The 22297-nt window shown below is 45.6% G+C and overlaps 1 protein-coding gene across 1 annotated transcript in view; it reads left to right on the top strand.

Annotated features, from left to right (window-relative positions):
- The window catches only part of TBKBP1 (TBK1 binding protein 1), a 60251-nt gene that overhangs the window by 23823 nt on the left and 14131 nt on the right, over positions 1 to 22297 (top strand). The window contains exons 6-7 of the mRNA XM_079949599.1: positions 1275 to 1471; positions 4289 to 4350. Of these exons, the coding sequence (XP_079805725.1) occupies positions 1275 to 1471; positions 4289 to 4350 (259 nt within the window). The remainder of the gene's footprint in view (positions 1 to 1274; positions 1472 to 4288; positions 4351 to 22297) is intronic.

Here is a 22297-nt window from a genome sequence, read left to right as displayed (position 1 = left end):
ATATCACTCACCTAAGCTTAGACCTCTTGGCATTAAGGGGGGACAAAGATTTATAGCCATTGCAGAACAGTTTAAACACCAAATTTGTTTTTTTCCAAGGGACGGTCAAAGCCAGACTCATTTTTCTCAGCATGGCATAGCTTTATTTTTTAAAAAACACAAACAAAATAGTCTGTGCAAGACCACCCCAATCCCAGAATACGCATTTGGAGCAATGTCTTTAAAAGAATGAACAGGCCAGGCGTCCATTACTAGAAATGAGCTCATTTTTCCTCATTGTAACAATATTGGGTAACACGATGATTTTACCTGTATTTCTTGCTACTAAGATTAATTAGTGATGCTACAGCTTTCATTAAGGTTTGTTTATTCATCTGTGCCATTTGTATGCTGCCCCATAATGTCTCTGAGCGACCTAAAACAAAGTAAAAAACGGGGGAGACGACCAAATTAAATACAAAATAAAACATGAACCAGTCAAAAGCTACATAAATATAACAAAGACAAACCTCACCGCACCCCCTAAAGTTAAAATGCAGATTTAATAATTATAATACTAATACTACTAATAATAATTTATTATTTATACCCTGGGTTTCCCCAGCCACTCTGGGTGGCTCCCAAGAGAATATTAATAATAAGAATAAAAAAGCGACAAAAATCAAAACAGGGCTGCCTTCAGATGTCTTCTAAAAGTCAAATAGTTGCTTATTTCCTTGACATCTGATGGGAGAGCATTCCACAGGGCAGGTGCCACTACCAAGAAGGCCCTCTGCCTGGTTCTCTGTAACTTCACTTCTCGAAGTGAGGGAACCGCCAGAAGGCCCTTGGAGCTTGACCTCAGTGTCCGGGCTGAACAATAGGAGTGGAGACACTCCTTCACATATAGTGGAGTGGTACAGGTGATCTAAGTTCTTTAAAAGCCCCAGCTGAACAGAAAAGGCTCCCCTTGACCCTAACGAGCACAAAGATGGCACTAGGAGGGCCTTCCAGGAACACAGCTCCTTAACTGGGGTACCACTCCTAAAAAAAACAGTCGCCCACTTCTGTTCATTTGATGGGGCCGCTCAGCTGGGCTTCTGAAGAGGCAGGCATGAGAGAGTAGCAGGGTACACACACTATAATAGGGTTTTTACAAGTAATGTGTTGAGAACTTTCCAAATGGCAGTAGCTTCGCCCAAGAAGCCTGCCCACCCCTCTGCTACACTTTCCCCGTTAACTTATTTCCTCCCGCATCACCCACCCAACCCTTGCCTGCCTCTCGTGTTTCCTAGTGCTGGATTGCTCGATGAACTGGCAGAGCCCCAGGGGCCTCGAACAGGTGGAGGGGCTGGAGGTGCAGAGGCTGGAAGTGGAGCTGGAGGAGACGAGGCAGGAAGTCCAGAATTCGCAGCACCGGGAAGAGCAGCTGAAGGCCGAGTGCGAGAGGCTGCAGGCGGAGGTGAAGCAGCTGCAAGAGACGCGGGCTCAGGTAAATTTAATAATAATAATAATAATAATAATAATAATAATAATAATTTTTATTTATACCCCGCCCTCCCCAGCCAAGGCTGGGCTCAGGGCGGCTAACAAGCAATAATAAAAACAAGTTGAATGAATACAACTTAAAAACAAGATTAAAATACAACAATTAAAATATTGAAACATTAAAATATTAAAATGCAGCCTCATCACAGGAGAAGAAAGGAAAAAGAAAAAAGAAAGGGGGAGGGAATCAAATTGGCTCCAAGCTAAAGGCCAGGCGGAACAACTCTATCTTACAGGCCCTGCAGAAAGAAATCAGATCCTGCAGGACCCTGGTCTCATGAGGCAAATTTAATTTAAATTTAAAGCCGGTTGGGAGAACGCGATGCAGTGGGGATATAAAGGGTGCAAATTCTGGAATGGTTTCCGCGGCTCCGGGGCTGCTTATTTACATGGGAGACTGTGGCAAACTGAGGAACGAAAATGTATTTTGAAATATATGCAAGGTGTGACCATAAAGTTCGGCGAACGGTCCCGGAAATCGGACAGCGAGAAATATTCGAACATATAATCGGCATCGGAAACCCACAAAATGCTCACAGTTGTGTACGGAGATGAAGCTGTAACTGGAAAGACAGTGTGCGAGTGGTTTAAGCGTTTCCGTGAAGGGCGGCAAACCGTCAAAGATGACCCTCAGTCTGGCAGGCCGTCGATGAGCAGAATGGCGGCAAATGTCGACAGAGTTCGTGAGTTATTGATGCGGGATCAGCGTTTGTCTGTCCGAATGGTGGCAGAAGAATTGCATATTCCGCATAATATCGTTACTGAGTTGTCCCACCTCCATATTCTCCCGATCTGGCCCCACCAGATTTCTTTCTTTTTCCAAAACTGAAATCTGCACCAAAAGCGTACAGATTTTCCAACATTTCACACATCCAAGCTGCTGTGACGAGGGAACTGAAAGCAGTACAAAAAGAGGACTTCTCCAGAAGTTTCCAACAGTTCTACAAATGTTGTCAGCGGTGCATTGTATCAGAGGGGGCCTACTTTGAAGGCCTGTAAGGCATGTATGTTCGAATATTTCTTGCTATCCGATTTTTGTGACCATTCACTGAATTTTCTGGTCACACCTTGTAATTCCTGAAGGTGAGGTTGATTGCGCACCTAGCTTTTAAAAAACAGTCAGTCTTTGGGAGCATGTATACTGCAGGCCTAGGCTTGTGTACAGACCATACGTTTAAAGCACATTTCCCTCCGCTCCTCAGTGACTCCTGGGAACTGAAGGATGCTGGCAATGGTCGCTCTGAGGGATCAACTACAGTTCCTGGGGTTCTTTAGGGAGAAATGTTCTTTAAGTGTGTGATCTGTACACAGCTTCCAAACATCTTGGATGTTTGGGGCTCCTGAAAAATCTCAGAGATGGTGGCTTTGTGAGGGGTGAAATCTCTGTGGGAAATTTTCAAGCCCTCATAGGACCAGAGAGTCCAGGGTGCTGTGGGAACATTGAGACCAGGTGACTTGGTTTAAGTCCATAGCACAGGTGTGGTTTTGTCATGGGTTGCGAGACCTGTGACATCGGAAGCTTACCTTTACACCTTTCAGTTAATATGCAGCTAGCTTGTGATAAAGATCAGTTCACACCAACATAGTATATGGTGTATATTTTGTACATATTGCTGAGAATGCAGGGTTTGGGTTTCAAGAATGAAAACAGTTGCCCTGACTACAAAACAACAATGAGCTATATAGGAATAGAGATAGACTTTCATTTTACAGAGTCCAGAAATACAGATCAGTGACAGTTTTATATTGCCACTCGCACAGATATGTGTGTCAACATGAAAGCAGGATGTTGTTAAATTTAATAAAAATTATTGCTGTTGCTAAAGTAATATATGGTTTCTGGATTGATTGCACAGTACTCATTCGAGACAAGTGGCCTGGTAAAAGTACAGCTGCTTCCGTTTAGTAGGCTTTGCTATTTTCTCAAGAACTGATGCGTAGTAAGTCTATTCTGAGATACCTGCAAGTGAATGTATGGTGTGGAAGATGATATACTGCAGGTGCTGCTGGACTACAGCTCACAGCATTCCTGACCCTTAGCTGTGCTGGTTGGGGCTGATGGGAGTTGGAGTTCAACTACATCTGGAGAGCCACAAGCTACCTTTCTGTGGTGTGCTGTGACAAGAACAAGACAGATTGTTGAGAAAGGGAGATGAAACCAACACTATATGTAATATGAGGGGAGTCGGACTAAGTATGGATTCAGAAAGCCCATAGCTTCACCCTGGCCAAGGACAAATTTAGATTTAAAAAATTTGAAGAAGATTACTGACAGTTAAATTATGCAGTAACCTAGGGTTTTCTAAACTGGAGTCTCCAGCCATTTTCGGACTACAATTCCCATCAGCCCTAACCACCAAGCTAAGGATGTTGGGAGTTGTAGTCCAAAAACAGCTTTGTGAAACCCTGGGCTACTGCATGATTTAACTGTCAATAAACCTTTTCAGTGCATCCCGGCTTGTGTAGTCTGAAAACCCACACTCTGGCTCAGCTTGATTTTACAGTATACACTTCCTATAGTGCAATTTTTTAATCGCCATCTAAGTCAGTTTTGTCTTTGCATTATTATTGTGAGATGCTTTTTGGGGCCTTATGATGAACAGGCCAGATTAAGATGACTTTTAACAAATAAATACACTTTGCCTAATATATTCCAGTTGCTCCTCTGTTTGGATTATTATTATGGAAGTGTGAGGTTGCGCTTGCTTCTTTCTACTCTCCCACCCTATTATATAACAGGGATTGTCTTAATGTTTCCTAGGACCTTGCAACGAGTCAGTCGGAGAGGGACATGGCATGGGTGAAGAAAGTTGGAGATGACCAGTAAGTGTCAATTCATATCAATGGGTGTTTTAAGTTTGGTGGGTTGAATTCCTTGGGCCCCCTCCAGACGCCTACACTGTTGCAGCTGTATGCTGCAGCAACACACTCCGGTCACAATAATAGTGCATTTGCGGTGAATTTGTTTTGCTTTGTGAGTTGTTCTGTGATGCTTTCCCAATGGAAATTCAGGTCAGCGAGGCCTTGGGAGCCAATACCTGACCTGGCTAACCTGCCTTAAACTTGCTCATCAACAGTTAGCACCTGGAAAGCAAACTGAGCAGCCACAAAGCTGGTCATAGTCCTTCCCTCTATGGAGAGATGTATTGAATTTCAATTGAAATGGCAGTACAGTGGTACCTCTGGATACGAACGGGACCTGTTCCGGAGCCCCGTTCGCATCTAGAAGCAAATGTAACCAGTGATGTACGTCTGCGCACGAGCGCATCGCTTTTCGCCGCTTCTGCGCATGCGTGTGACGTTATTTTGAGCACATTCGCAAGCGGCAAAACCCGGAATTAATGCGCTCCGTTACTTCCAGGTTGCCGCGGAGCGCAACTTGAACGCGCTCAACCCAAAGTTCATTCAACCCGAGGTATGACTGTAATGATTGCCAAATGTGCTTCTTTGCATATAAATTAGTACATGCAATTTTTACGCAAAACTGTCTTGTCTTTTTGGCGGTATATTTTGTTTCAGGGATAGTATGGATAAGTGACCGCCCTACTTGCACCTCGCCACATGAGCTTTTCAATAAGGAGCCAGCTTTGTGCTTAAATATATATGTTTCTTATATTGTATATTAGAAATGTTGTATATTGGTCCTCACCCTGCACTCAGCTCTCCCTTGTGGCTCCTAGAGGCTGTCAGCATGTGACAGCAGCCACAGCCCAGGAAACGGCTTTGACTGACTGGCTAAGCCAGGTGAGGGTAGCCAATGGGTCTCAAGCCCTTGTTGAGGTGGGGCTTCCCCTGCATGCGAAGACAGGCTCTGGTGTATTGAGCAGATGAGATCAATAGTGGGTGCAATGGTCTGGAAGGTGGTTTCTGCACTTGCTGTAAGTGAGGGGCAGATGGGGCTCATCAAACTGGGAAGGTAGCCCATCTAGGAGAAGGAAAACTCTGATCCTAAACCTCCACTGCCTTGTGGGATATCTTTGGGAGCAAAAAAGGCTAAGTAATCCAGAGTGGAGTCCCTAAGATGGTTGGATGGCGCCTTGAATGCCTCCTTCCAGCAACTCCTTCAAGCAGGCAGGTGCCAAAAGTATTGCTCTGCTTTCCTTTGGGGCAGATCAGTGAGGCCAAGAAGGGAGTCTTGTTGTCTGGACAGCCCAGGACTTCCATATGCACTTGTGCCCAGGGGCAGTCACTTTGGTGCTGCTAATGCAGTGGTGTGACTTCACCCCCAGAGGTGCACTCTATTGTCTCTCAAGCCAGATGGATGCCAACAAGATGGTATATAAAATCATAAGGATGTCATCATGCTGCAGTTCACTTGGCCACAGGCAGACGGCACTGTGAACTATAGTTTGATAAACTTCTGGGCCATCCAGGGGAAGGGAGAGATCCAAAGGATGGAGGTGTGGACAGGCAAGTGGCCCATGGGAGGTATAGCAAGGTCTGAGGGTTGTTGTTGTTTTGGCGACGTATAAAGGGAGAAGAAGGGTGTTGGCAAGCAGTGGCGCAACCCCTACTGTGTATATATTTAGAATTCCCCCACCCCGCTAACTTTCTGCCTTGACAGTAAGCCTCCAAGATGGCTGAGAATAAATTCATACATAATAAGTTATTTGTGTATGGCAGTGGTCACAGATGAAGGCTCGTTATTGGGGGGGGGGGACGGCAGGGAGGGAATGAGGATGTAAAATGACGGCTCCCCAGGCCATAGTCTCTGGATTTAATGGTCTGACAGGAGGAGGCTCTCTTTATATGGTGATGTGCCTTACTTTGCTTGATGCAAAAGATGGGAAACCATTCCTGCTCTATTGGGGGCCTTCTCTCTGAGGGTCCGGCTCCGAGGACCTTCTGGCGGTTCCCTCACTGTGAGAAGCAAAGTTACAGGGAACCAGGCAGAGGGTGGTCTTGGTAGTGGCACTGACTCTGTGGAAAGCCCTCCCATCAGATGTCAAGGGAATAAACAACCATCTGACTTTTAGAAGACATCTGAAGGCAACCTTGTGTAGGGAAGTTTTTAATGTTTGATGTTTTATCGTGTTTTTAATATTCTGTTGGGAGCCCCCCAGAGTGGCTGGGGAAACCCAGCCAGATGGGCGGGGTATAAATAATAAATTATTATTATTATTATCCCTCTCTCTCTCTGTTGAATGGGGCACTGGGCATCACTGGTGAGATTGTGCTGGAGACAGAACACGTGGTAATGTGTGCACAGACTAACACAGGGCAAACCCTTTGGAAATCTGGACAAGTTGCAATATTGTAGGAAATAATGCCCCACACCCCCCCTGACATTAGATGCTCCCTTTTGTGGCCAGAGAACCAACCAAAATGGAAACCCATATAGAGGGCAGAAGAGCCCGTATTTTTTAAATTAAGTATACATTTTCGCAGCTCTCATGGCAAACGTTTGGTGGTGGAGGAGGTTTGGGGAGATGTGAGGGTTTTGGCTTTTGCTTTCTTGAAAAAAACCAAAAAATGTAGCATTTCGATTTGCATGTTCTTTTTAATTAATTGAGGTTTGAGGGAGGAGGAGGGGGAGAGGGGTTGCAGAAAGGGGGTGTGAAGTGTGAATTAAAAATGTGTCAAAGGGAGTCGATGTGACACCTACCTCCGCTCTTTATTTGTGCTGAGTGAGAAAAGAGGCCTCTGAGCCATAGATCTGTTTGAACTCTGCAAGGAGGCACAGAAGGAGAAAGGGAACGATGGTTCTGAATGAACAGTAAGTGTATTGCTTCCACTGATCACCTCCTCAGTAAAACAAGAACTGCTCAGTCACCATCCTGACTCAGCTGAAATCCAGCCAAGACTATTGTCCAGTGGCTAAGAATCATTTTTTATTCTCCCCTCTTCCGGTCATTTCCCTTTACTGGGTCTCGCAGCAGCAGGTTGTGGTTCATCTCCCTCCTAAGGTTCATATTAACAGGAGCATTAATGGGCTGGCAATGCTGTTTTTGAGCTTGCCATTTCAAATTCGTGACTCTGTCCCCCCTCAACATAGCAGCTCAATAGCATATCCCAGTAGCTTTTACCTCAAACCCACCCCCACCCCCCACAAATCGCTAACAAGATGTGTCTTGAGAGAGGAGGTTGGGGGTCCATTTTTTCAGTGCGCTGCTTCTCTTTCCCTCTCCCCAGAAAAATAAAGAGTGTAAAGAGATGTGGCAAGAAAGCTAGAGTGGCAGCTTTGTTTGTTGCAGAGTGGTAATGAGGGTGGCCTTATTATAATGATGTGAGAGGGCAAGAACTCAGGGGGGCCGTGTGTGTGTGTGTGTGTGTGTGTGTGTGTGTGTGTGTGGTTGTGTGTATGAGTGAGTGAGTGAGTGAGAGAGAGAGAGAGAGAGAGAGAGAGAGAGAGAGAGATGATGGGAAGGTCCAGAGCCGGATTTAGGTTTGATGAGGCCCTAACTCCTTGGGTAGGCAAACTAAGGCCCAGGGGCCAGATCCAGCTCAATCACCTTCTAAATCCGACCCACGGACGGTCCGGGAATCAGCATGTTTTTACATGAGTAGAATGTGTCCTTTTTATTTAAAATGTATTTCTGGGTTATTTGTGGGGCCTGCCTAGTGTTTTTACATGAGTAGAATGTGTGCTTTTATTTAAAATGCATCTCTGGGTTATTTGTGGGGCATAGAAATTCGTTCATTCCCCCCCCCCCGATATAGTCCGGCCCCCCCACAAGGTCTGAGGGACCGTGGACTGGCCCCCTGCAGAAAAAGTTTGCTGACCCTGCCCCAACCTACTGAAGGTAATGGGGCCCTTTATATGTCCAGCTGTCCTTTGTCAACAACAAATTGTCACTGCTTTTTGTGTTGAATATATGCTATATGGTAATTTATAGACCTAATAGGTATCTAAAGCCATTTGCCACTGTTGCTGTATGTTTTTTATCTTATATTTTGGAAATGTACATCCAGGTTTTTTTCCCCCCTTAAGAGAGTGAGGCCCTAAGTGATAGCTTATTTAGCTTATACGTAAATCCTGCACTGGGAAGGCCATAGGAACATAGTGAAAAAGGACCCAAGGGGCAAGGAGGAAGAAGAGGGAGCAAGGGAAATGGGTGTTGTTGGGAAGACACTGGGGTCCTCTGTTCATACTGGCCCTCCTACCTTGCCTGCGTCAAACTCCACATCTATTAAATGTAAGAAGAGTGCATAATAATTAGCTGGTTGTTTTGGGTAAATGCTGAAAGTGCTTCACTTGCGCTCTTAGCTCGGTACAGTCGTCTCAGGCGAGGCAGAATTTGCACAGCTGCCTTTGTATCTATGGAATCCACTCCCACAAGAGGTAGTGATGGCCATCACCTTTAAAAGAGACTTAGACAAATTCCTGGGGAATAAGGCTGTGTCAGTGGCTACTCGTCACAATGGCCACGCTCCGCCTTCACATTCAGAGGCGGGATGCCTGTGAATGCCAGTCGCCAGGGATTACAAGTGAGGAGAGTGCCGTTGTGCTGAGGTCCTGGCTTGCGGGCTTCCCATAGGTATCTGGTTAGCCACTGTAGGAATAGTATGCTGGACTAGATGGGCCTTTGGCCTGATCCTGCAGCAGCTATTCTTATGTTCTTAATTAGGTTTATTCTGTTTGCGGGGGAGGGCGCCAGGAACAAGGAGCAAAATGAAGCCGAGAGAACAATTTGTCACCCGGTGCGCTGTTGAAAAAAGATTTGAACGGGGGACTTCCAGCACATGGCACGCATGTTTAACAGCCTTGATAAGACCATTGATGTTTGGTATAACCTCATCTCCCTTGCATTGATTTCTTTTCTCCCTCCCCACCCCCAATTATTTGTTGAACTTCTCCAGTGACTAAAGCATTAATATAACTGATGGGAAGTCTTTTGAGACAACTACCACAACCTTCTTCAAAAAGGGATGGGGCCTTCAAATTAAACCTGAGGCAGTCTGAAGCAGCATAAGAAATCTTAAACTTTGCCGCACTGCAAACTGCTGTTCTGGTTTTGCAGGATGTCATTTCTTCCATTACAGTGGTACCTCAGGTTACATATGCTTCAGGTTACATATGCTTCAGGTTACAGACTCCACTAACCCAAAAATAGTGCTTCAGGTTAAGAACTTTGCTTCAGGATGAGAACAGAAATCGTGCTCCGGCAGCGCAGCAGCAGCAGGAGGCCCCTTTAGCTAAAGTGGTGCTTCAGGTTAAGAACAGTTTCAGGTTAAGTACAGACCTCCAGAACGAATTAAGTACCTAACCTGAGGTACTGCGGTACAGATGCTGTTTTGTAACAGCCCGAATACTGTTTTGTAAGGCACCTGAATGAAATCTCAGTTCTTTCCAAATTCTTGGTTTAGCTTGTGAAGGAAAACTGGGAGGACTCAGCAGGCAGCAAGTGCATACCGATAAATTTGTATATGCCCCATTTCACTGTGAACCGTGAAAGATTCCACTTTTCAGGGAAGAGGTGCTTTGACTGACAAATATCTCAGAGACATGGCAAGTGCACAGACCAAACAATGCTTGCCCACTTCCCCTTTCCCCTGTGCATTTACTATAGTTGCATCCAAATATAGAAGAAGCTGAGCAGAACATTTGTTCGAGGTCGTCATTATTTCCCCCTGTTCTTTTATTTGTGCCCCTGGCGAGCACCTGAAACAGCACAGCAGATCAGTTGCAATTACCGTATTTTTCGCCCTATAGGACGCACTTTTTCCCCTCCAAAAATGAAGGGGAAATGTGTGTGCGTCCTATGGGGCGAATGCAGGCTTTTGCTGAAGCCTGGAGAGCGAGAGGGGTCGGTGCGCACCGACCCCTCTCGCTCTGCAGGCTTCGCGGACCTCTCCGCAAGCAGCGGGAGTGCTCCCACTGCTTGCGGAGAGTTGCCTGCATGCAGAAGCCTGCGCGCGCTGAGCTCAACACGTCCAGGCTTCGCGGACCTCTCCGCAAGCAGCGGGAGCACTTCCGCTGTTTGGGGGCTGGGGCGGGGGAAGCTCGGGCCTCCCCCGCCCCAGCCCCGCGCCTGGGGGGGGAAAAATAATTTTTCCCCCTTTATTTCCCCCCCAAAAAACTAGGTGCGCCTTATGGGACGGTGCGTCCTATAGGGCGAAAAATACGGTAATTTTGTCACGGGAATTTATTGTTGTTGTTGCTTAACGCTTATAAAGCACCTCAAAATTCCCATGCATCATAAAGGTAAAGGTAAAGGTACCCCTGCCCGTACGGGCCAGTCTTGCCAGACTCTGGGGTTGGTGCGCCCATCTCACTCAAGAGGCCGGGGGCCAGCGCCGTCCGGAGACACTTCCGGGTCACGTGGCCAGCATGACATCGCTGCTCTGGCGAGCCAGAGCCGCACACGGAAACGCCGTTTACCTTCCCGCCAGTAAGCGGTCCCTATTTATCTACTTGCACCCGGGGGTGCTTTCGAACTGCTAGGTTGGCAGGCGCTGGGACCGAGCAACGGGAGCGCACCCCGCCGCAGGGATTCGAACTGCCGACCTTTCGATCGGCAAGCCCTAGGCGCTGAGGCTTTAACCCACAGCGCCACCTGCATCCCCCCATGCATCATACATGAATGCAAAAGATGAGCTGGTCCCTGCCTGCACGTTCGCAATCTGGATACAAGATACCAGAGGTGCCAACTTGAATAAAATATTGGGGGAGGGGCTAGGTAGGTCCCACCCCACATAATTGATCGCATAATGTGCTGCACATACACTATTCAAATTGCAATGCCCATCAATTTTGGTGGGGTCTGGCCCCCTCAAACATTTTATTGAGAGGGCCCAAAGACTCCTCGGCCCCTAGGAGTTGCCTCCTGTGCAAGATACAAAAGGAAAAAGAATGAGGAGGGAAGAGGGAAGTAAGCACTCGAGTGAGCAGCTGCCCCTTCACCGACTGGTGGAGAAATCCCCAGGGCAGTTTACAAAATTAAATTTCAATAAAAAGCATAAAAAACTACACACACTACAGAATCAAAGCAGGAGGATCTTAAAAGAGCAGTGTAAGAACATGGATCTGAAAACTTTTTGGGGGCAAGCTTTTACATTTGAAAAATGTAAAAACATTGACCAAACATAAAGTGTTGTCTTCCAAGACATAAATACAAAAAAAAAACCCCATAAAGATAAAAGCAATTTAGATGGAAAGGCCTGATAAAATAACAGGTCTTTCCCTGCTGCTGAAATGACATCAGTGTACGTGCCAGATGAGCCTTCCTGTGGAAGATTTTCTACACTGGGGGCATCATAAGTGTGAAAGTCCTTTCCCTGGGAACTGCCACATGACGGGAGAATTCAGAGCTTCTGATCCCATGGATCACTGAGAGAACCACAGGATCACTTTTAGCATTCTTAAGACAGCTTTCAGTTTGCCCAGTTTTAAGTTCAGCTCAGTAGCTGATTCCCTAACTTATACAGTGGTACCTCGGGTTAAGAACTTAATTCGTTCTGGAGGTCCGTTCTTAACCTGAAACTGTTCTTAACCTGAATCACCACTTTAGCTAATGGGGCCTCCTGCTGCTCCCGCGCCACCAGAGCACGATTTTTGTTCTCATCCTGAAGCAAAGTTCTTAACCCGAGGTACTATTTCTGGGTTAGCGGAGTCTGTAACCTAAAGCGTCTGTAACCTGAGGTACTACTGTTCTGGGAGAATTTGACATTGTTATAGGTATTGTCTCTTCCTCCTTCCCCCCTTTGAACCTGAAAAAAAAACCCAAACAGATCTTCCTGTCAGCCTTGGCTTGAGCCAAGTTGCATTTCATGTTTTGTGTCTGGGTTTTCATTTTATTTGTTTGCTTTTATCGATTGCCAGTACATCAGGTTTGGCCTTGTCCAGATTGCTCGCAAGGTGCGAGAGGATCCTTGACAACTGTATGTGCCGTGCAAACGGAGAGAAGACAATGGCTTTTCATAAAACCAGATCAAATGTGCCACATTGTGTGTAGCGGGGGGGGGGGCAGGGCGGAAGTCAAATAGGCAAAGCTGAGCTGTGGACAGATAGAGAATGACACCGTGTGGAGGGGCTAATGTGGAAGTGTTGGAGTGCAGATGGCAGAGAGGAGCTAGAGGGTTCTGTTCCCCTTTGTTTCTGTTTTCACAATAAAGGAAAGAGCAATCCGTTTGGAGATCCATTGACTTAATGGAGATTTGCACAAAGAAGACAGCTGCGGGGTTCATATATATATGCGCAACTTAGGGGAAATGAGGTCACTTGCTGAATTTTGTATTGCTGTAAGAACTAGATCCATCAGTTGTATGCGTATAAAAAAAAAAATGGGAACCCAGTGGTCTATCTAGAGCTGAATGTCCCAACACTAGCAAGTCCACTAGGAGGAGGGTTGCTTTTGAATCAACAGAACATGGCCCCAGAATCTGTTTTCCATGGCACGGGGATCAACAGAACATGGCCCCAAAATCTGTTTTCCATGGCACGGGGAACAGCCAGGGAATTCCAGTGCTGCCCCTGAGCATCTGCCGCCTGACGACGTCGACCCACTTTGCCAAATGGTAGGGCCGGGCCTGGGCAACGTCTGCTATCAGTCTCCCCTGGAGTTGATGACGCCTTCAGTATTGGAGGGAGGCTGCTAAGGAGGTCCCAATATCGACAAGCCGAACATGCTGTTTTGACCTCTGTGTACTTTATTCTGGCTTCCTATTTATAACTCTGTGTTCCACCACAGACCCACCCGGCAAACTTTTCATGCCCATTTTCATGCAAACTTTGCTGTCTCTTCCACCTGCCTGCCTCTTGGTTCAGGCACTGCAGCTCCCGAAGCATGCAGCTGCTGCGGTTAACTTTTCTTCGGTTCATCCTATTACAAATGGCCTCCGGGGCGCAGTTGTGGTCTTTCCTTTCATTTCCAAATGTGCAAGTTGGGCAGCTGCTTAGTACTTAGTTGCGTTCCTTCCAAAACTTGTCTTTCATCTCCATCCATCCATATAACCATGCCACCATCCAATTTATTCTTCTGACAATTGAATCGTTATTTCAGGGGTCCCCCCACCTCAACCTGGCATTAACTACAACAACACAAGTAAAGAAAAAAGTAAGGAAGGGGTATGTGAGGCTGGAACGCTGGACTCTTGGTCACATAGATGAGCTGATAAGGTAAAAGGTAAAGGTAAAGGTACCCCTGCCCGTATGGGCCAGTCTTGACAGACTCTGGGGTTGTGCGCCCATCTCACTTAAGAGGCCAGGGGCCAGCGCTGTCTGGAGACACTTCCGGGTCACGTGGCCAGCGTGACATCGCTGCTCTGGCAAGCCAGAGCCACACACGGAAACGCCGTTTACCTTCCCGCTGGTAAGCGGTCCCTATTTATCTACTTGCACCCGGAGGTGCTTTCGAACTGCTAGGTTGGCAGGCGCTGGGACCGAGCAGCGGGAGCGCACCCCGCCGCAGGGATTCGAACCGCCGACCTTTCGATCGGCAAGTCCTAGGCGCTGAGGCTTTAACCCACAGCGCCACCAAGCTGATACTTGCCCATAATTTGACGTGGACAAATGCACATGGCATGTCTCCACAGTGCCACGTTATTTAGTCCATGTAGGCATTGTAAGATTGGCAGCAGTGCCAGTCCTTGAGAGGAAGGAGCGACCAGCGCTTGCAGCTTTCTTGTAATTGCCTTTCTTGTAAATGCAGTTCCGTTTTTTGTAAACTCTGCTTTTCCATTGCTTGGCAATACGGAGCGCACAATTTAATTCTAAAAAGTTTTTTTTTCTTTCCTTTGGTCTTTTAAACTTCCTGAACTAGTCACTTCTCCCCAAAACCTTAGCCACAGAAAGGCGGAGGGAACTGTAGGTTTTTAATCACGTTCTCGTTCGTTCATTATCTCCCCCCCCCCCTTCCTTTCCTTTCATTTCTCTCTTATTTGAAAATGAAAGCTCCAAGTGGAGAGGGACGGTGGGAGCGAGAGGCTTATCCCACATACCTGAAATTCACTCTCGGGTCATGCTAGCTGTGCCAGCTTTTGCCAAAGTGCCCACATAGCTTTTTCACGCACTAGAGTTGTAAGGGGTGGGTGGGGGCAAACTGGCCTCCCACCCTGGCACGAGGCGGCTCAGGCTCGCAGCAGGAACTCAGCAGGGGCACCTAAGCATAGTCGAAAAAGTGAATGGCAGTTTGTTTATTCAGTTTTTAATCTATAGCATCCCAAGGATTTGGGGTGAGTAGCAGTAGGTTTAAAAAGAGAAAGGGCCTTCCAAAAATTTAAGCCAGAACTCTTGGATTATCATATCCAGAAAAGAAAAGAAAAAAAAAACTATATATATTATGTCAGAAGATTCTTTGAGCAGCTTTGCCCTTTTCCAGGAAGCCTAAGTGAGTCACAATTCCTCTCTCTTTTGCATCTCTGGGGGGTGGAATCTGATTGCGTTTTTATCTTGCGCTTGCTTGCTTTGTTTTTAACATTTTTATCGTCGGCTAGCTTGTGAGGACTTACCCTAAAAGACACAGCCAAACCAGGAGCAGAGGAAACTGTCTTGTGCTGAGTCGGACCCATGGGCTCATTTAGCTTAGAAGAAGAAGAAGGAGGAGGAGGAGGAACAGGAGGAGGAGTTGTTTGGATTTGATATCCCGCTTTATCACTACCCTAAGCAGTCTCAAGGGACGCAGGTACCTAGGACTTGCCGATCAGGAGGTCGGCGGTTCAAATCCCCGCGACGGGGTGAGCTCCCATTGCTCGGTCACTGCTCCTGCCAACCTAGCAGTTTGAAAGGACGTCAAAGTGCAAGTAGATAAATAGGAACCACTCTGGCAGGAAGGTAAACGGCGTTTCCGTGCACTGCTCTGGTTTGCCAGAAGTCATACTGGCCACTTGACCCAGAAGCTGTACGCAGGCTCCCTCGGCCAATAAAGCGAGATGAGCGCCGCAACCCCAGAGTCGGCCACGACTGGACCTAATGGTCAGGGGTCCCTTTACCTTTTTAAGGAGTCTCAAAGCGGCTAACAATCTCCTTAGTCTACACTGGCTGGCAGCAGTTCCTCAGGGTTCTGGCAGGGTCCTTTCCCCATCCTACCTGGACATGGCGGGGCCTGAACCATGAACCCTCCAGCATGCAAGGCAGATGTTCTGCCACTGAAAGCTACAGCCCTACCTCTGCCGATTGCTAAAAGAACAAAAGCAGGAGCGATAGTGATGATGTTGGAAGCGTGAAATGGTGGATTCCTGAGGCCAGACAGCTTCTACACCAGCCCCTTGAGCACCGTGGAGAATGATATGCTAGGAAATAGCCCCCGCAGGTGCCTCATTGAAATGAATGGGGACTGTGCAAGAGCCACCTGTTAATTTCAGCGGGGCTTTCGCAGGTGAATTTTGTGGTGGTTTGAGACCCTGTGGGGCTAAATCTGCCTCCTTCCAACGCCTGCAATGGCTTTCTCTGAAGGGCACGCAAATTCCCCCCTTCACACATTCCCCGGCAACAATCAGAAAAGGAAACATGACTCATATGTGCTTCCTCTACGAGCGTTTGGGTTTCATACTCCAAAGGGCACTAGAGTCCACTGTTGAAGGGCAACCTCTAAAACCCATCATAGTCCTCCTACGTTGGCTATGCATGGACAATAAACTAAAGGTGGGGAATCTGTGGCCCTCAATCACACGCTGTTGGGCTAGACATGGATTCCAATAATATTTCGAGGGCCCCAGGTTCTCCATCCCTCCATGCTTTAAAAAGGATGTGTGCTTGCTTGAGGTTGTGACACGAACTGCAGCACATTTTTTCCCCTTACAAAAATACCATATACCGAGATCGGCACGTGCAAATTTTATGCAGAGCCGTATCCCCCTTTTGTCCTCTGTTTTGGCAATGCGTAAGGAGCCACCCTACCGGCATAGATTATAGGTCTGATTTCAAGCTGAAAAGAGCCTCCTTTGTTTCATAGGAGGACAGAAGAAAATAGTCTTACGGGACCTTTAAAGACTAGCAGATTTATTGTGGTGCAAACATTCACGACATGCATGAAGTTTTACCCTTCAGTGACTCCAGGGTTTCCCAAACTTGGGTCTCCAGCTGTTTTTAGACTACACTCTCCATCATCCCTGACCACTGGTCCTGCTAGCTCAGGATAATGGGAGTTGTAGTCCAAGCAGCAGCTGGGAAACCCTGAGTATGTATATATAGAGAGAGATGGTAAATTCTGGGGCCAAACGTGGACTCTACTCCACAGTAGCCTGTAGTGCAATAAATGGGTTAGTCTTCAAGGTGCCGGAGAACAGTTTTGTGCGTTCTTGCTGTAGCAGACTAAAAGGCCTACCCCTCTGGCTTTCATCTCCTCCCTCCACACCCCCCCTCCATCCATAGAAGCACGTTTGAATTTTGCAACCACATTTTGCTGACCTCGCCCTCTTGTGGAAAGCGAGACACAACAAGGCCACATAAACTGCTGCTGGGCAATATCTCATCTGCCCTCTGTTGCAGTTGGGGAGGTGGGTGGTGAAGCTTTGACTGAATTCCTGGAGCCTGGCTGCTGAGGTCGGAGGAAAGAATAGGTTCTTGCAAGCTTATTGTTACGATAGAGGCTTCACCGGAACTTCGTTCCAGAGCAGCAGCAGCTCAGCCCTGGAAGATGTGAAAAATATGAGTTTGCTATTGAGAGTGCGTGGGGAGACTTTCCCGTAGCCGCTCACCCACTCTGAACGACTGCAGCCGCCTTCCTCATAATGCCAGCTTGGCAAGGTGCCCAAGACAGAAGGTGAGATGGCTTGTTTATTTAATTTTTCACACTTTACATCCCACCGTTCCTTCAGGGAGATCAAGGTGTTATACACAGGTCTCCTCTTTCATTTTATCCACACAACAACCCTGCGCGGGAGACTGCCCATGCCGTGAGCCTCATGGCTGAGTGGGGATTTGAACTCTGGTCTCCCCCCCCCCCGGCACTGAGGCAGTCTGTGCTTGCTTAGAGTGGGGAGTGGGGGCTAAGGAAAGGCCCTCTGCCCATGCTCAGAGGCATTGTTTCATTTCTGCTCCACATGTCCCAGACTTGAGGTCTTGCTTTGGAAAGAAGTTCTGAGGAGCCACCTCCGATAACAAGATTACCTGCTCATTTTGGCTACCTTAAATCACCAGTCCTAAACTTTGCCAAAATTCATAATCTGGGCTTTCTTGTGTTGTTGCTGCTCCTCATCTTCCAAATGCACATTAGTCTATTTTTCGTGTCAAAAGCACCTTCCCTGTCCCCACTCCCGTTCGTTAATACAGTGGTACCTCAGGTTACATACGCTTCAGGTAACAGACTCTGCCAACCCACAAATAGTGCTTCAGGTTAAGAACTTTGCTTCAGGATGAGAACAGAAACCGTGCTCCGGCGGCACGGGAGCAGCAGGAGGCCCCCATTAGCTAAAGTGGTGCTTCAGGTTAAGAACAGTTTCAGGTTAAGAACGGACCTCTGGAACGAATTAAGTACTTAACCCGAGGTACCACTGTATGCAGTGTGTAAGCAAGCACCGACAATCTTTAAAATAAAACAAGAAGCAGTGGGAGTATCTGTGGCTGGTAGCCCCGTGCATTTTCTTGTATAGTTTTTAAATTTATTTTAAGGGGTGGTATGTTAGTTCTGCCCGGCCATTTCCTCTCCCCACACAGCTCTGCTCTCCTGCCCACTGAGCCACGCCGAGATGGTAGATAATGCTGTGGTTTCGTGCTTTTTCTCATTTGGTTGTGCGGCGGGCCTGTTTACGAGGCTCGCTCTTCGCTCCTTCCACCCGCAGTGGCTATAGATTTAGGCTCCCCCCTCCCCAGCCACATAGAAACCACACACACAACCCTGTGTTCCATTGCACTGCCGGCGGGGTGGGATGGAGGGGCTTGAGGAAGGAGCCAAGCAGTGGTGGGAGGGGAGAATATCTTGCTCAGCCTTCATTTGCAAAGAAGGGGGAACGCCTTGAAATATACAGTGCAACATGCTCACCATTTCTTGCAGATATAATATATACATGCTCAGTATAAAAGACCAAGCAGTAGGGATAAATTCAGTTCAGCTTGTATCTAAAAGCAAGCTTGCTTAATTTGCACGCTTCCATACAATACACAAACACACTGAAACACCTTTGAAATTTTTCACTTCTGTGCAGAGCTTTTCTTTTTCTTCCAGGGGGAATTCACCAGAATTTTGCAGTGCAGTTCTCCAGCCAAATTAATGTGTGCAAAAATGCATATCCTGGGTTGAAGTGTGTGTGTTTGTGTGTGTGTATATATTATTTTCTAATAGCACATTGTGAGACCTGCATGTACGGTATATAAATAATCCACAGCAAATATACTTTATCCACGTTTGATTAATTTGGCACAGTTATCCAACTTCCGCCAGCAATGAGAAGGGGCAAGGTACTTTGCAGATTAGGATAAACCTACCTAGACTCTTGGAGCCGTATGGTCTATAAACTTGTTTCTGGAAAACAAAAACCCTGAAAAGTAAGATTCTCTCATGCTACTAGATTCTGAGGTTACGTGGTGCATGAGTACCGTTGCTTTTGGTGGCCGTTGTTTACATATGTGCTACCTCCTCTTGAGAATGTGGGCGATTGTTGAGATCAGGTTAATGGAAATAACGCAAAATGCACAAAATAGTTGTTTTTTAAAAAAGCAAAAACCACTGAAAAAACATTCCTCAAAATGGAATGCATGAACATTTTTTTTTAAAAAAAATAAAGGCTGATGTTTTTAAAGTTTAGAAGGTTTTGATTTACAAAAAAAAAAAAAAGTCCCATCAAGCTGAAACTGGCGAATTTCTCACACTTTGGCACCATTTATTGTATTGATAGCAACCCTGAAAGAGGAATGCAGAAACTGGAAATGTTTGTTTATTTATTTTATTTTATTATTTTATTTATTTTATTTCTATACCACCCTATATCCGAAGGTCTTGGGGTGGTTCACATAAAACAGCAAGTACATAAAATCAAAACAAAACCAACAACCCAATAAAAAAACCCCCAAAAGATCCAGCATTTTTAAAAAAGTATAATATACTTCTTAATTGTATTTCAGTTCAACAATTACTTTGATAAAATACATATTTTGTTAATGTGCAAATGGCTTTCTGTTAGGTCCATAAATTACCATATAGCGTATATACAACAACAAAAAACAGCGACAATTTGTTGACAAAAGACAGCTGGACATATAAAGGGCCCCATTACCTTCAGTAGCTTAGGGCCTCATCTAACCTAAATCAAGCCCTGGTAGGGAAGGAAGGGATCTGGTGTGAAACTTTAAAATTGAAAGTCTACAAACCGAACTAAAAAGAAAGGGAGACTGCAGTATTTCTTTTTATGTTTGCAGTGCTTAAATTTTTATATCATTATGTGCTGGGGCTCCTATATACTTGTGTCCCATATGATACGTACAGACCTCACTGTTTTATTCCTAAATGTGTGGAGAGACTGTGGCTTTTCGTGAGATGGGAGGGGGAAAGGAGGAAAATGCATTTTGCACACACTCAGAGGTATGCTTCACACTTCGCATATTACAGAGCTGATGTTTTGTTTTGGAAGAATTAAAACACACAGTGCCTGCCTTTGAACAAAGCTCTACTTTCACGAACCGATCCTGCTAACATAACTTGCACTGGGGAAGCAAGATTCTGTGCAGGGATCAAGACACCGCAAATGTTCAGAAGCTGCAGCATGCAGCCACACAATTTACGCATGCACGCACACACACATTCCCTAATGCGCTTCCCCCATGCAGTTTCCGTGTGTGTGTTTTTGTAAGCTGCACAGAGCATAAAAATGGCATTTTATAAATACAGCTGTCCTTTGTGAACAACAAATTGTCGCTGTTTTTTGTGTTGAATATATGCTATATGGTAATTTATGGACCTAGTAGGTATCTAAAGCCATTTGCACATGTTGACACGCAACCAGCCCATGCAGAATGTATGAACCCTATATATAGAAAGGAGCAAACCAGTGATATTTTAGGGAGCAGGCTAGCAGGCAGGGTCCATTACTTACATCATAGGAGCCAACACAACACAAAACACTGTTGCTGTATGTAGGTTTTGTTTTAATTGTTTTTTATCTTATATTTTGGAAGTGTACATCCAGGGTTTTTTTTCCTTTAAATTTTTTGGGGGCCGCCAAGAGAGTGGGGCCCTAAGCTATAGCTTGTTTAGCTTCTACGTATAACCGGCACTGCGTACAGCCACACTTTCCCTAATGCGCTTCCCCCATGCAGTTTCCACGTGCGTTGTTTTGTGAGCTGCACAGAGCTTTTATCAAGAGCTGGTAATAGTCGGGAGGTTAAAGGCACAAGCCATAAGCAGGAAGCCCCTGCTTCACCTCGCATTTCACATGCAAACTTGCTGAGTGGCCTTAAGTGAGCTGTTATCTCACATCTTTCCACCGCCTCCTCCCGCCTGTAACATTTAATACGGGGATTAATAATACCAGCCTTCTTAACAGAGCTGTTTGTAAAGTTTGCTGAGAGCAGCACCTGTGAAATGGGCTGAGTACTTGGGCATTGGGCAAGCAGCCCTCTCTGTGCCCATGGGCTCTCTGGATCGGGGCTCTGAAATGCAAAGTTTGTGGTTTCGTCAGTTTCTAGGCGAACTTTAATTTAACCAAGCTTGTAGCTAAGACCACACACACACAGAGAGAGAGATAAATATAAATCTACAGGGCTGATTCCTGGTGGTTGCAGACGGGGCTATGAAACCACAGCTGCATCACTTCCAACCCCTAAATATGCCTCTAGTGTTAAAAGCTTCTCCCCCTGCCCACCCACTGTGACCATGAGGGCTAGAAACCTATATATAAAGAAACAGGCCTCTATCATTTAATAATAATAGCTACTTTTAAAAAGATTAATGTTAGATTTAAAAAAAACACACCTTTGATTAATGTCTAGCCCCAAAGGAGAAGCAAAAACTCTGTAATAAATTGTTTGATGAAACCATTGCCTCTTATGAAGGAAATGTGTTATGTGCAGGGGACTTCAATGGAATTATAACCCCAAAGTTGGACATAGGACGTTAAACTGGAAACACCGAAAGTACTCTTCCTCAAAGCTTTTTTAAGGAGATCCCAAACTTTGCATCTGATTGATGCATGGCTTTTTATAAATATATATCTAATTTTAAAAAATCACATTGTTCAATATCAGACCAAGCAAAAACACAAGTTTACTTTTGAAATTCTCCTTTATTTGCTTTATTAGCTGATGAGCTACTATCAGAAATGGGAATTCAAAGCATTTCTGATAATGGGCCAAGATGTTCAACTTGGGAAGGAAGAACAGCGTGTTTAAGCCTCAGAGTTGGAGGTTAACTATATTCTTATTACAAGATTCGAGAATGGTACAGACAATACAGAATAATCTGCAAGAATTTTTTTCCAACATAATGTCACTAGTGAAAAAAATTGGAAAATAATTTGGAATATGGCAGAGCTTTTGCATGAGGTTTGTTAATAAATATGTCAAGTTATTTGCAGAAACAGCGCACCACATTAAATAAATAGCTGTTTGAGAAAATAAGAAATTCAGAACAGCAACACAGGGTTGTGATGTCAGATAGTACGTATGCAGAACTTGAGAAATACAGAAATATGTTAGAACTACGAAATGTTCATGAAGCAGGAAAAAAAAGCCTTTAATTTTACTCAAAAATATCTTGAGAAAGGAAGGAAAGCTGATAATCGGTTAGCATGTACACTAGCAGAGGAGCAAGTAAAAAAAAGCCCTGATTCCACATGTATTTTAAAAAGAACATAGAATATCTAAAAATATTGAAGAGACAATTAAATTATTTTAAACCTTTTTTTTAAAAAAAATAGACTATACCCATCAGTACAACCCCATTAGTAAGACTACGCAACC

Source organism: Podarcis cretensis (genome assembly GCF_951804945.1).
Source record: "Podarcis cretensis genome assembly, chromosome: 13".
NCBI lineage: Eukaryota > Metazoa > Chordata > Lepidosauria > Squamata > Lacertidae > Podarcis > Podarcis cretensis.
Note: the sequence above shows the minus strand (reverse complement) of the source record. Positions and strands in the feature narration are given on the sequence as shown.